Source organism: Calidris pugnax, unplaced genomic scaffold (assembly GCF_001431845.1).
Source record: "Calidris pugnax isolate Ruff unplaced genomic scaffold, ASM143184v1 scaffold44, whole genome shotgun sequence".
Lineage (NCBI taxonomy): Eukaryota > Metazoa > Chordata > Aves > Charadriiformes > Scolopacidae > Calidris > Calidris pugnax.
The window spans coordinates 9713680-9729150 of NW_015094506.1; the positions used below are offsets into that span (position 1 = coordinate 9713680).

The 15471-nt window shown below is 37.5% G+C and overlaps 1 protein-coding gene across 2 annotated transcripts; it reads left to right on the forward strand.

The window, feature by feature from the left end:
- Nucleotides 1-69: 69 nt before the first annotated feature.
- Nucleotides 70-14856, forward strand: LTA4H (leukotriene A4 hydrolase). 2 transcript variants are annotated; one of them, XM_014964250.1, is made up of 19 exons: nt 70-256; nt 1265-1395; nt 3474-3594; nt 4148-4216; nt 4917-5021; nt 6139-6191; nt 7195-7267; nt 7563-7703; nt 7924-7947; nt 8939-9009; nt 9123-9234; nt 10193-10337; nt 10416-10519; nt 10868-10938; nt 11494-11548; nt 12399-12494; nt 13012-13094; nt 13525-13629; nt 13951-14856. In XM_014964250.1, the coding sequence occupies exons 1-19, from the start codon at nt 110-112 to the stop codon at nt 14069-14071; spliced, it is 1827 nt and encodes a 608-aa protein (XP_014819736.1). In that variant the 5' UTR covers nt 70-109; the 3' UTR covers nt 14072-14856. The 2 variants fall into 2 exon arrangements, with proteins under 2 accessions (XP_014819736.1, XP_014819737.1); XM_014964251.1 differs by lacking the exon at nt 70-256 and adding an exon at nt 671-730.
- The last annotated feature ends 615 nt before the right edge of the window (nt 14857-15471 follow it).

Genomic DNA, 15471 nt, shown 5'->3' on the forward strand with positions numbered 1-15471 from the left:
GCCTCTCAGCGGCCCCCGCGCGGCGTGCCCCCTCCCCATCCCCGCGGTGGGCGGGGCGCCGGCGGTGCTACCCGCCGCCGCGCGGCACAGGGCCGGCAGCGCGCGAGCCATGGCGGACCCGTGCTCCTTCGCTTCCCCGGACTGCTGTCGCACGCGGCACCTCTACCTGCGCTGCCGCGCGGACTTCGGCGCGCAGGCGCTGCGGGGCACGGCGGCCTTCACCGCGCGCGCCGAGCGCGAGGCGCTGCGTTGCCTGGTAACGGCGGGACGGGGGCCGGGGGGGGGCGGAGGGGCGACCGCGGCTTGAGGGACCCTCTCTGAAAGGGGGCGGCCCTGCCCGGGGGCGCCCCGTCGCCTCCCGCCTCGGCGTCGCCTCCCCTCAGCTCTCTCCTTGCCTTCCGCCGTCGGCCCGGTTCGTCCTTTCCCTGTCGGCGTCGACCTGGCCCTGGGGCTCCGCCGCCTCCTCGGCTGGAGCCCCCGCGCCGGTCGGGCTCTCCGGCGGCCCCAGCGTGCTCGCCAGCCGCGGGCCAGCAAGCAGCGCCTGGCTGCAGCTGAGCAGTCCAGGTTTGCCGCCTGTTGTGCAGGGCGTTGTGCAGGGGAAGGGTCGAAATATGTGTTTTCCCTTTAAAATGGCGAAGAGCCGGTTCCCGAAAAGATGGGGATAAACCATTGGAAAACTACGCTTATGGCCTTTCCCCGTGGGTGTTTTATTACGCCCGCTGCTTTCTCGGTTAGCTGTGCGAAGGAACATATAAACCTCTTTAGCTTTACTTTAAACGTGAAGTTTGGGGTTTGTGGGGCTTTTTCACGCTGATTCCATAAAGTCCTTTTGTGATCGGCGCTTATATTTTCGAGGGAAAAAAAAAAAGTTAAAGAGTAAAACTTCACTCATGCTGTATATGGGAGTTCTGCATTATTTAATTAATGTTCTGCTGCATGGAAGTCTTAATAATGGCTCGTTTCGTGATGGAAGCCTTGGCAGGGGTTTTTCTACCGTTCTCATTTCATTGCCGTGCTCTGAAGGTTTGTAGTTTACTTAATAAACTCCTGCTTCCGCTTCCATGGTCAGAAGTTGGTTTTCTTCCCATTCCCCCTCCAGTTTTGTATGCTGGGTGCTGCTCCCTTAAAATGCTGGTTCCCAGTATTCCAGATAATTTTTCTGTTTTTACTTGGTAAATATTTTTTTCTTCAGAGAGACTTGTACTTAAGATTTATGTTAATTATTACACTATTTAACAGGTGTGTGATATTTGCTCCATTACAGGTCTTGGATTCAAGAGACGTACAGGTATTTAAAGTGACTGTAAATGGACAGGATGCAAAATTCGTGTTTGGAGAAAAGCACAGTTACAAGGGAACTCCCCTGGAAATCACATTTCCTTTTGAACTAAGAAGGTACACACTTTTGCCTGTTCCTTTAGGTGGTTTTCAAAATGCACAGTATAAGCTGCTTGTCTACCTGTATGGTCTTTGTGTGAAGCTTGCAAAGTGACTTATAAATTAGGTTGTTGCATTTATTTGGTGTGATCTTTTAGATGAATTTAATATTTGGCTTTTGTTAGCCAAAAACTTTGGGAGCCTTTTTACCTGTCCCCACGTCTTATGTGATGTACGAAATGAATCGTTAAAGTGGCAAAATTATGTGTAATGTATCACAATTTTTCCAATGCTTCTCATGAGTAGTATTCATTCTGCTTCAACAACCTGAATTTTGTCATGTTCTGAGCTGCTACAGGGTGGCGTGTGGAATTACAGACCATCTTAGCCTTTCTTTTATACAAGGGCTGATCCTGCATTGCTGTAGGATCACAGGTTACCGGTATGATTAGACAGAAACATGTTTTCAAATAAAAGTTCGTTGTATTGACTATACTAAGCTCAAGTCTCTAAAAACTGGAACTTGAGTTTTGACTGTTTGATGGAGAATGAACTAACCATAATCTACCTCCTAAATTAGCATAAATTAAAAAATTGTTGCCACATTGCAATACGCTTTTTGGCAGTTTTCTTTGAATGTTGTAACTCTATGGTATCTCAAGTGCCAAAGCTGAAAGCTGTGATTGTATAAGGAGGTTTGCTTGTTTGAATAAAATTGTATACTATGTTGCTTCTTATTGTTTTGTTTTCAAAACTGGTTACTACCTCTACAAACTCTTGTCTGGTTTCTAAGTTGGTTTTTTTTTTTGGTTGTTCTCTGAATTAGTGCAATTTAGAAACACACATAATGTGGAAGAGAAAGGAATGTCATACAACAGCCATCCCTTTTGGGGAAGTGCTTATAATTACTTGAGCAAACAGACCACAGCAGAAACATAGGGTTGTTTCTTTTGTTTGAGTTGCAGCATTTTTTTTTTTTATAGCTAGGGTTTCTTGTAAGAAAAAAAGCTACAAAGAGGGAGTCATGAGTCGTGTTCATAAGAATTTGTAATCTTGTGTGAGAGAGTCACCCATGTAAATTTCAATAAACAGGGATAGGAAAGGGTAGGAGTTGCAACTGAAAGTCTGACTTTCAGTAAGCAGTGTGCTTTGTGGTAATACAAATTATTTTCTCTTTTCTTGTCAAATATGTACTTTGGAATAGTGGTTATAAAGCAGATAGGTATACTTGGTCAGCTTATCTAGCGTCCAACTCCTGATTAGCTGAAGTTTGTTCTGATTTATTGTTGGATTGTTAATTCTAGAGGGTTGCATGTATTACCTGGAACTTTGCGATAACAGAAGCAAGTACTTCTGTGTGCTTTTGCTGTTGGTGATGGTTATGATATGTTTTTGAAAAATAAGCGTGAATGTTTCAGGCTTGTGTGTGTTCTCTTGTTAGCAAGCTGGTACCTGTCTTGCACAGAACTATTAGTTTTTACTTTACACCAGCTCTGAAATTCTAAATAAAACTTGAACATTTTTTATTTTTCTTGTTAACCCTACTGCTAATAGAAATTTCCAGTAATTGCTATTTTCAGTATTTATTTATTTCTCGCTTAAGGATCATACTTACAGAATATAACATCAGCTGAAAAAAATCTAAATTTTTTTATTTACAGAATACACAAATCCTATGTTAGTAAGGCATATGTGTTCTTATGCAGGCTTTATACATCTTTTTGTTCGCTTATTGCGGTGGGTTTTTTATACTTATGTGTACAATGTTAGATAGTTGTGACAAAACTATGTGTATGTAGCTGGTCCAAATAGTTTAAAGAAAAAGTTCATGTTCTCCTTGAAGAGAGAAGAGGAAAAGCTTCTGGTTAGTTAAAGCAATGATGGAAATATCTTGAGTCATTGAAATTGAAATAAACCAGCTATTTTTTACTATCAGAATTGAAGGGGAAAAGTTCTTTTTGATAAGCTACTTGTTCTTATTTTTAACGGTTTTGAGACAGTGCTGCAGACCTATTTTCCAGAAATCTTTGTAGAGGAGTTTCAGTAATGATCAGGAGTTGTGTCAAAACAGTCTGACTATATTCTTTATCACACAGGGGACAAGAAGCAGTTATTGAAATCTCTTTTGAAAGCTCTCCAAAATCTTCAGCTCTGCAATGGTTTACTCCGGAGCAAACTTCTGGAAAGAAACACCCATTTCTCTTCAGCCAGTGTCAGGTTGAGTGGATTAATTTTTTTCTTTAAACTTACTGTTTGCACGTCACTGTAATTCCCTCTGGTTTCCAAAGAACTGGAGAGGAAGGATAGGAGGGGAAAGTACAGTAGCCCATAACTTCTAATTGTGTGTGCCAAAGGTCTTAAATGAAAACACTTAATAAGTTAGGACACTGCTGAAAATTTATTAGATGTTTGCAATTTGATAAGTCCAGAACTGCTTCACCCTTTTCAGTATTCTTGTTGTAGAACATGGAGTCCTTTGCAATCAGTATATGTGGCTATTGATCTGTCTTACCATTATTTTTCTTAGAAAACCCTTAACTATGAAAACTGGAATATGCTATAAGTGATTAGGAAGTATTGATTTGTAGATAATGAATTCACTGGAGGAGCTCTACAGATTTCCAATATAATATATAATTTCCAATGTAATATCCAGTATATTTCTATGAAATATAATATATATCTAATGTAAGTTTGATTTATTTGTACTCTTCAACATTAGAAAGATTGCTGTTTTAATTTGTTTTTATTTTTCTTAATGCTTCTCCAGGCTACTCACTGCAGATCCATCTTTCCATGCCAAGACACACCTGCTGTGAAACTAACCTACTATGCAGAGGTAGGTGAGCCTAAGTCATGTGTATCTGACTAAAGACAACTACTACAACCGGTGAATTTTATTTTTTTTTTTTTGTAGCTGCCAGCGTGTGGCCTAAAATAAAACCAGATAATATTGACTTTTAGCTTAATATAAGAGCCAAAACCTTCCTGTCTTCCCTGTAGAATTCTAGTTTTACCTTTTTATATATATAAAAAATATCTTTTTTCATTCAGATGTTTTTCTGTTTCCAAAAAAAAAAACCAAAAAGCAAAAAAAGGTGCTGTAGTAGAAAAAAAAATATGTTCTTAAATCAGTAAAAGCTGGAAGTAAGACAACAAGGAGTGCTGTAAAGTAAAAATACTTGAAATGACTCACATATATGCCTTAAGAAGTGATATATTCTGGTACGTAGTTAGGCATCTTTGCAATCCTGGCATAAATAGTCCAATTGTTTTAAGGAAGCAAAAAATGATATGTGAAATGTGACATTGCAGTACTGTGAAGAATGTGGAACTTTTAACTTCTGTCGGAGGTAATCCTTCTAATTAATTAAATATTGCCAGCCTTTAAGACAAAATTTCCTGGATGCCTTATATTCTCCTTGGTGGAGAGGACTTAACAGAACAAATCTGGGCTACTTGTTTTTCTGTCTCTGCTTCTAGTACATTGTATAATCCTGTGTGCCAGTTGAGTTCCTCATAGCTGGGTAACCTTTCAGATATCCGTTCCTAAAGAGTTGGTGGCTCTTATGAGTGCGCATCGCGATGGAGAGACGCCTGACCCAGAGGACAGCAGTCGGAAGATATACCATTTCAGTCAGAATGTAAGTGCTCTAGCCTAGTAAGCAGATGCCTACTGTCTTCTTCCAAACTGCAAATTTTTAACTTCAAGTTAGGCAAATTCTGACAATAGAGATTATTTTTTTTTTTAAAGGTTCAACTTTAGCTTTTATGGAAAGTATTTCCAGCTAGTTAAAAATTACTGTTCTCAGGATGAAGTTTTATTAAGTGGTGCAGCTAGTTTAATGATTCCACTGCTCCTAAAGTTGCAGTTTCAATTTACTTTTCTGGCATTTTGTTCTTTCAGCTTTTTGGGTTACAGTTTTGCTGTTCAGGGGATCTCTTGGTGAGCCTAGTTCATTTTGCTGAATAAGCAGATAAAATTAACGTAAGTTTAGAAAAGGAATTGTTTTAGTAAGCTGTTCTGGGCTGCTGAGGGCCTGAATGACTGCAAGGGGGGATGGAATTGCATGATTGGAGGAGATGAGGGGAAACCTGCTCTGAACTGCAGCAGCTGCTGGGTTGATTTGGCTGCTATGTGAAATGAGTGGCAAGGGGAGGGAGAGAGAAAATTGTTGCCTTATCTGTGAGCTCTTCAGTATCAGTGTTCTGCCTTCTCCATGAAGCCAAAAACATTTGCCACTCGTGGTCTAGTACATAAGGCTCCTATGTTGTATGTTATCTAGAAATACATTGTTGATAAGTTTGGTGGACCTGTTTAAGGAATGACATTTAGTCTAATTGAAATTATGCTACACTTTCTAATATAGAAAACCATTAGATTAATTTATTAGAAAAGGCATGTTTCAGTAACCAAAAAATTAAAATGCATTAAACACAAAATGTATAAATGAAAAAAGACAGATGTGTTAAAAAAGACATAGGCATCATCTGATGCTTACAATTTTGTGGCCTTTGCACAAAACATCTGTGAAATGACTTTCTGCAGATAAAGGAATAATACTTTTATTAGTACTTTTTCCAGATAAAGGAATATAATTTGGGGAGGAAAAAAACAATGCCTTTATTATAACACAAGGCAGGAAACTATGGCAAAAATGTTCACACTTTATTTACATTCCTTCATTTTTCTTTTGAATCAGTGGCATTGATAGCTCACATTACAAATAAGATTTCTTTTTCTCTCATGTTCTCCACTAGGTTCCTATACCATGCTACTTGATTGCTTTAGTGGTTGGAGCATTAGAAAGCAGGTGAGTGAGTCTGCATAAAGTAGAAATATTAATAATCATGATAAATTTTTAGAGTCAGAGTTATCTTTTTTGTTTCTTAGTCTTGCTTGTAGTTGTAAAAGGTCTTAGGGGTTCAGTGTATCAAACTGGATGTATCTTGATTCACTCTTGCATCATTTTTTCTATAGAATATGCTTTTGCTCTAAGTTAAAGAAATACAATGGAACTGATTGAAACTGTGGGGAGTGAGGAATTGTGGAGACGCGCTGCTGAGCGAGAGCTCGGCTGGTGTTCTTGCAGTGATGGGAAGGAAGCCTTGAGAACAGTAAAACAATGTCCTTATATGGTAATGTGATATAGATACCAAGCTAGCAAAATAGATAACAATACCAAAACAAATAATAATGACTAATTAGCCGATGTGCTTGAACACTTCTATGTAGCCAATTGGATTGCTCACAACGGTGTGTGGACAGGCCCCAAAACCTATCTGTGTAGAGAGCACAGTGTGTGATCAAAAGAGAGAAACTATATATGCTGTAAAAACAGAACATTAAACGTCTTCACTTCACCACCTGGTGGAGTCCGTGCCCTTTGTTGCCACAAATGAAACCATTAAGGGCTTTTTCTAGCTCAGAGAATAGTATCTTTTTCCTCAGGTAACAGATAAGCTTCGTCATGTACAAAAAGCAGAAAATTGTAGCTTCAGCCTCATTGCTCATCTGCACAAGGATGTGTTAATCTAGCCTATAATAATGCTTTTGTATTAGGGCTTTACAGCATTTTAAAATCTATAAATGTGTTTCCTGTTTATTTTTCCGAAACAGTGGATGTGTGTGGTTTGTTTTGTTTTGTAAAGCTTTACTTTAGCAGTGGAGAGGAAAAAGAGACAAAGACTCTCTATTGAGTTTCTTCAGCAACATGAGTTACTCATGAGCACGGTTAAACATAAGCTCTCTGTATTAGTTTCCCATAGAATTATTTCCAGTTCATAGTTTCTTAGTTGTATTTTTACTTTCAACAGAAAGATTGGCCCAAGGACACTGGTGTGGGCTGAAAAAGAGCTAGTGGATAAATCAGCCTATGAATTTGCTGAGGTGAGTAATTACCAAAAAAATGTTTTGTAAACTTTCACACAGTATTGGAAAAGGGACAGACTGTAGTTCAGTGTTTTGTTCATCTGAGCTCTCCTTTCTCTGCCTCCCACCCCCAAAAATGCTGCTGTTCTATCACAACACAAGTACTGCTGAAAATAAATACTAATACAGTCTTGGGCTCATTTTGCTTGTGAGGGCGTACCAAGGTGAAAGAGGTTGGGATCCATAGCTTATGAGTTGTTTAGTGTTTGTAGGCAGAAGTCACGTTAGAAACTAATGTGAGTTCTTGTTCCAGGCTGAAGATATGCTGAAAACAGCAGAAGACTTAGTAGGACCCTATGTATGGGGACAGTATGATTTGCTAGTCTTACCACCTTCTTTTCCCTACGGTGGTATGGAGAATCCCTGTCTTACTTTTGTAACTCCAACACTATTGGTAAGTGTAACGCTTGATAAAAGTCAGCTTTTCCTTAGGTTTTGCTTATCCATCAAGTGATGGATATTAATCCACAAGCTGGATTAATCTTCCCCCTAGAAAGAGCTGTAAATGTTCCTGCCTCCTTTGGAGTAAGGGATCACACATGAAACTGCATTAAACAGGTATATTTTGAAGTTTATTTCAACTGACAGCTGCCTTGTCTTTTTTTTTTTTTTAGGCAGGTGATCGATCTCTGTCAAGTGTAAGTACAAAATACGTTCATATCTTCAAGTAGAATACAACTTGAAGTTTTGTCTTCCTTTGTAATAGATACCTGAAAACTTGGTCCCTTTTTCATTGAAGGAATTAAAAGTTAAGGCAGTAACTCAGAGTCTTACCAAGTGAGTTAAGTAAAGTCTAGAAAACTGGAGACACACCTATTTTGTATAATGAGTGGATGAAAATAACATGGGTGCCTGTATGTGTCCTGACTTGGAGCTAGCTGCTCAGTAGCACTTCTGTCCTGTGTATAGGTATGTTTCAAAACCATAACTGAATTGATCTCATTGAAATTGTCTGTAGGGAACTTCTTCCTCTATTTGTCTGCCTATGCACTAGAACTCATATTGTGTACGGGTTTTGGGTTTAAGTGAAAATCATGAGTACAATTTGAGTAAATTCTGTTTTTTCTGGAAAGTTGTGTACAATGGATGCAATTTTATCTTATATGTCTTTCTACTAGACTGATACTCTGCTTAAAAAAAACAAAGATTGTCTGATCCCTAGAATACTGAAATATATGACATGGATACTTTTTAATGTATCATACATTGTTATCCTTCTAGGGGTAACTGTTTTCTCCCATTTGATGTTTTAGAACATCCTAGAAGTTGCTTAGGTGGGAAAGTAGTACTAGTCTGCCACTGGGCATGGATCCACTATTCTGAAATGTGATTTCATAAACAAGTACCTGCACTGTGCTACCAGAGGAATTCTTTTTGTTCATCAATGTGGCTCTATGACTTTCAGGCTGGACATACAAAATTATTTCTGGAGAAGGTTCAGCAGGTTAACGTTAGCCCTCTAAATAAAATTGATATGGAAAAGTTTACAGAGCCATGAATGTGAATTGGCTCTGGGAATGTAGTGCAGTAAATGAGATCCTATTAGTATTTTTTCTTTCTGTTGAGATTTGGTGTTTGTTTGCCAGAGGACTCTAAATAGGAGTTCTGTCATTGCTTTCTGTGTTTTAGGTTATTGCTCATGAAATCTCTCACAGCTGGACAGGAAACTTGGTAACAAACAAAACATGGGAGCACTTTTGGTAGGTGTGATGTTCAAAGCAATGAAAAACATGTTTTTAAGTTAATCTGTAAAGAGACCAAATAAATTCCTTTTGCCATCTTACTGTGCTGACTTTTATCAATGTATTTCCAGGCTGAATGAGGGACATACTGTATACCTGGAACGCAGGATTGGTGGGCGGTTGTTTGGTGAGCAGTTCAGACACTTTCACGCTCTAGGAGGTTGGAGGGAACTGCAGAATACGGTAAATACTTTTAAAGTGATGGTAACTTTATGTTTAAGCCTGTACCTAAATAAAATAAAGCCGATGTCATCTGTTTCCCCCAAATAAGACTTGTCTATTCAGCTTTCCTAACACCTATTAGAGGATGAACAACTTTGATTCCCAAGGTAATAGCTTATTACACTCAGACTAGATGAAGCTTTTTGAGTTGTTTTAAGATGTCCTGTAAGGATGAGCATCTTTTCAGACTTCCTTGGTTGTTCTGGGTATGACTAAATTGCAGTATTACCTGTTAGCATACTGGCAAGCAGCTGAAAGCTTGTCAGAATTATCATGACCATCAGAATTTCCAATGCCTCGTGGAAGTAACTGATTTCTTTTTGTTGTTGTTTTTGGTTTTTTTTCCTGTGTACTGTGTTATAATTGAGCATATTCATAATCTGTTACTGTCTAGGAAAGTTGGTTAGTTTTGTGTTTAGGTAGCATAGTTCCGTTTTCAGATTTCCAACCTGTAATATTCCCAGCTCTCTCATTGAGTTTGGTGATGCAGTTTACCTGGTTTACTGTGAAAATTTCCTTGTTGTATTTTATTCTTTATATCATGCACTTAAATCAAGTAGTTTAAATAGTTTGCTAATAAGGGGATAAATACAGATAGTTTATTAGGTGCTCATGGTTACAACAGACATGACAGTAATTAACTGCTTTGAGACAGTTGGAGCACAGGGTGATTGATCCTAACATCTTTCTGTTGGATACGTGATCAGAAATTGACAAAATAAAATAAAATAAGATAAAAGTTTAGGAAACATGTGTTTTGTGCAGATTCAGAAATTCAGGAAAAAGAATAAGAAGGAATGCTTTGAAATAAGGCCATCTTACTTTTGGATGCATTATACCTTTATAAATAGGGTTGGTAATGATTTGCAGGAGTGCTAGTTTTCCTAGATGAATATATTTTCTTGTGTCTTTGTCACAGATAAATACTTATGGAGACAAAAATCCTATAACTAACCTTGTCCCTGATCTGAGTGACGTAGATCCTGATGTTGCATATTCATCTGTTCCATATGAGAAAGGCTTTGCTTTGCTTTTTTACCTTGAACAACTTCTTGGCGGACCAGGTAAGTGCTAGACTTTATATATGATTGTTTCCCATTTTAATTTCAAACACTTAAGACATTTTGTGTTTTAACTGCTAGATATCTTCATTGGCTTCTTGAAGGCTTATGTTCAGCAGTTTGCTTATAAAAGCATAATAACGGAAGACTGGAAGAAGTTCTTGTACTCCTACTTCAAGGATAAGGTTCGGTAGTATTTAAAACTCATTGCTTGAAACCTTTTAATTATGTAAAACTATGACATAGCTCAAAAATTGCCTTCTTTAAGGACCTGTTCTTTATCTTTCTCTTTTTTATCTCAATATCTTAATATGGTATAGTCTGGAATCTTACGAAGATGATTTTGCATTATGCTGCTGCTTTTTTTTTTTTTCCCCCTAGAAGGGAATGTTTTGTTTTGAAGTAATCTGTATGGGCTTCTCCAGGGTAATTGGAGGCATGTTAAAACAGAACATTGAAACTAGTTTTTGTAAGGTATACTTTTCTCTAAAAATAACATGTAAAATTGAATATGAATTTGTGTTGCTTTGTAGGTTGACATTCTTGATAAAGTTGATTGGAAATCATGGTTTCATGCTCCAGGAATGCCACCAGTGAAGCCTACGTAAGCTGCATTCTTTTATAGTTCATCTTTTCCTTCTCCAGATTGCACATGATTTTACAAAGAGTCATAAAGCAGTTTGTAAACAGGGTGAAAATCTTCTCACAAATGTTTTATTAGAAAATGTCCTATTGCTATATAGAAATTGTTATATGTGTATATAGGAGGAAAAGATGTCACTGTTAGTATTATTCTGGTGGAAATTCATTTTGCTTTGAAAGTTGCCAGGAAAGATTCTTTTTTTTTCTAACAGTTTGTTACAACAGTGTTATATTTTAAACTATAAGCTATATTTTATGTACAAGTATATATGCTTAGAAGCATTGATCATTTTAGAAGTGTATGGGATCAAGGGGTAGTGTCACCTATGCACTAAGTGCTTCTAAAATGTATTTGATCCTAATAGATCTTTTGTAAATTGTGTTGCAATATTGAGTTGAAGCCTATACCAAACAAATATGGAACCATTTGAAAGTAATTTTCTAAGCATTCTCATAAAAATGCTACAGGAGCTTTTGTGTTTCCGAAGTGTGATCCTTTGTTTTTAATGTTCGACAGGTATGATATGACACTAGCAAATGCTTGTGTTGCCTTGAGCCAAAGATGGATCACAGTGAGTAACTAAACATAGTGTCTGTATGTGAAAAAGCTACTTCTCTTTATACAAAGTGAGCCATTCTCTTCTGAAATGTATAATTTTCTGAGAGAGAGTGTGTTTATGGTGGTAGAGTGGCTGCCAGGGATTTTGCGTTTCGTAGAGTAGCCTTTCATCACAGCATGTGTGGGTTTGCTATGACTACATACATGAAGTGCTGTAGATACTTTAACAAGGCACACTGCCAACTTTTTGTTCTAAATACGTAGTAACCAAACCGAGAATGTTATGAAACCCTGATATTATGGCTTGATTTAAAAACAAATGCCAAGATTTCTCTACATTGCTGATTGTGTTGTATTAGCATTAATTCCCCTACATTATATTGGAGCTAGTATGCATTTCTCATCAAAAACTGAAACACATAAATCATAATAAGTAACTAATACCATGCAATTTTCTCATAATTTTAACCATAAGACTTGCACAACTAATAGAGAACTCAGTTTACCTTGCTTTTGTTAACTGCGTGGCTTTTCACTGTACTTGAATATTATCTTTAACTTTCTTGTTCTCAAAGCTACTTTTTCTTTAAAAAGTATTTGATTTTTCACTTAAGTTTAATAGAAAGACAGTGGAGATAAAAAGATCAGTAGAGGGAAAACAAGTGAAAATTGAAGTGAAGAATACCAAACATCAGACAGACAGTCCCTCCCTTCCCATTCTTGTAACATTCTGCAGAAATACAAATCAGTATCTTTTTTAATGTGGAATGGCTCAATTGTAAATGTGGATGTCCAAACAAAAAATTACACCTCATTGTGCTTTGAAATACCTATTAAAAACTTAAGTAACCATTCTCTTTTAGGCAAAAGAGAGTGATTTGTGCTCATTCAGCTCAGCAGACCTGAAGGAAATGTCCTCTCATCAGCTGGTTGAGTTCTTGGGACTGTTGCTTCTAGAGGTAAGTGAATGCCTGGGGTAACTTGATTCTGATATCACAAAAGCAGGCACAGAAGCCCAAGTGTGCTTTGGAATTAAGTTGTCAATTTTCTTTTAAGTTGTGCAAAAATAACCCACTCTCACTGTACATAGTTACTAAAACCTTCAGCTGTGCCTCCCTGATTAAGTCTGTGTCTCTAGCTAATGAGCAACAAATAGAATAATTTAGATTGAAAGGTAAAAACGAAACTATAAAGTGCTTGAGTTTGTATTTGATGTTACAGCAAATAAACTATAAATAAAACAGAATGAAGTTTTGAATGTTTCGGTAGTACATTTGGTAGTGCTGGATATGGGAATTTGCTAACATTTATTCCTTGCTCCTTCCCTAATACTATGAGAAGGTGAAAGAAACAAATACAAATATTTGTCTTCTAATTCCTTTGGAGCATCAGTCTTCTTGAATGAATCAGTTTATTTTTGAAGTATTTTTAAATTGTGCCTCTGGCTTATTCTGACTATGTAATTTCCCTTTTCAGCCTCCTCTTCCAGTGTCACACGTCAAACGAATGCAGGAAGTGTATGACTTCAATGCTATACACAATTCTGAAATAAGATTCAGGTTAGTTCTTGTAACAATGTCTTGTAACACGGTCAATTTCTTATTTTGAAAACAAAACAAGTACACGCCAGTTGCTGGTGATGGTTTCTTGGTTTGGTTTTTTTAATCACTTTGTCGAATGTGCTAAGTGCTATATAATTCAGCTCTAATTCTGAGTGAGGCAACTGGATGCTACTGTAATATAAAAGAAATATATAGCTGCAGAAAATAATTGGACCATTTTGGAGAAACTTTATAGAAAATAGGAACATTTTTTTCAGAAGTCCACTCTTGTAACATGCTAGTCAGACACTAAATATTTTATGTTGAACTTAGCTAGAATCTTATTCCCATGATGACATAGCACCACCCAAAGTGTTTATAAGAACAGAATCATAACTAACCACTGCAAATTAAAGTGTAAATTTTGTTTTTGTTTTTTCGTCCCCAGATGGCTGCGCCTCTGCATCAAGTCCAGGTGGGAAGAAGCTATTCCTCTGGCTCTAAAAATGGCAACAGATCAGGGCAGGATGAAGTTTACTCGACCCTTGTTCAGGTAAAAATAATCTCCAAATTGCAGGAGCTCATGCAGATGGCATTTTTAGTATAATGGAATGTATAATCTTTGACATTGCACATGTATTTATATTTAAGTTATGCTTCGAAGTGATCTAATGTGGAATTTTCTGTATACTGTGAATAAGCTTATCTTCAGAGTCGCTTTCCACTTGCTGACTTTTTTTAATAGAAGAAAGCTTAGTCTCCCAGTATGCACCTTAATGTGAGGCTTTCAAGGGAAAAATAAACCCTTGAGAAAACCCCCATTGTACTGTTTTCATAGATATTTGTAATGGTGCTTTTTAAATTTTTTTTACAGGGATCTTTACAATTTTGACAAGTGTCGAGACCTGGCTGTCAAGACCTTTTTGGAGCATAGAGCCTCTATGCACCCAGTCACTTCAATGCTTGTGGGAAAAGACTTGAAACAGGATCAGTGACAAATTTACTCATGTCTTTGAAATTTTCTTGTTGCGGAAAGAAGAGACTGATTACACAAACTGCTGATACTATGCCATAAAATGCTCTACTGCTTTGGTACTAATTTAGCTTAAAATGAACTTTCCGAATCAAGTTCAGTAATTTCTGTTTTGCACTGCCAAGTAAAACAGTGAAATAGCTAAATCTCGAATTGGGAGAATGGTTTTGTTGCAGGCAATTTTTAAAGCACACAGAAAAGCTCTTCTGAGATGCCGTCATTTGTCAATCATGGAATTTGAAAACATGGCAAATTAATTGGTGGATGGTATGGCTCTTTGTGCACAGCTTTCTTTTTCATAGCACCATGATTGAAACTTCAAGTATCTGAAGACTAAAAAAATAAATCTTTTCATTGTCTACTTGTCTGTGTGTTGATCTGTATGGAAAGTTTTGAACTGATAATTTTGTTTATTTATTCTTCTTTGTTGTGGGAGAAAATTTTGTAAGTCTGAGAGGAGTATGAAGACCTAAGTGGATCACAGCACTCTAGAGCAGAATTTCCATCTAGCCCTATTTGTCATGGCTTTGTTACGGTAGTCAATTCTTCACGTTAATCACAATATGGTGGTTTTACCTGGTTATTCCTATTGGATCCTATGCTGTGCACTAATTGTTGTCTGAAATACTTCAGCCCAAGTCTGTCTGTCTCCCATTTGAATTTTTTAATCTTTCCATTTTTAAGCAGTTTGGGGCATTACCACTTACACTAATTTAACAACTTTGAAATAAAGTAAACAATGAGAGAGCTGTGTTTACTTTAATTGCTGCAGCACTTCTAGTTGATGCTTTAGGTGACAACATTGCGAATACTGCCATCTACGGGTGGTTTTTTGAAGTAAGTTTGAGAAGAACTGCTTTTCCTGGAAATGCTCAGTGAGGGTGAATTAAATCTGTTGACATAGAAGTAACCCCATATGGAGGAGCAACAAAGAGGAAAAAAAAAAGTGCTCTTTTAGAGGGAGGAGATCCCAAATGTAGGTCACGGCAAAAGGTTTGGATTTAATAATAGCATGGAGGTGGAGAGTCTGTCAGTTTATTTCTGATCGGACTTTTGATCAGTATAAACTTTCAAGTGGACCAAGTTACCTGCTTTACCAGGAGATCCATCTTTTTGTGCTAGCAGCTCTAATGTCGATTAAGGCATGAATGTATCCTCTTGGACTGTATTGATTCAAGGCATCCCAAGTTATTCGCTCAACTTTAACCTACATGTCTAAGTTAAAATGACAGAAAAATTAACTCCCAGCCGACTGAAGCTCAAAAATCAGTTAAAATTATTTCTGTGAATTTTGTGCCACTCAGCCTTTAATAAACACAATAAAATACTGCCTTTTGTTTTTGAAGCCAAAACAGTGTAATT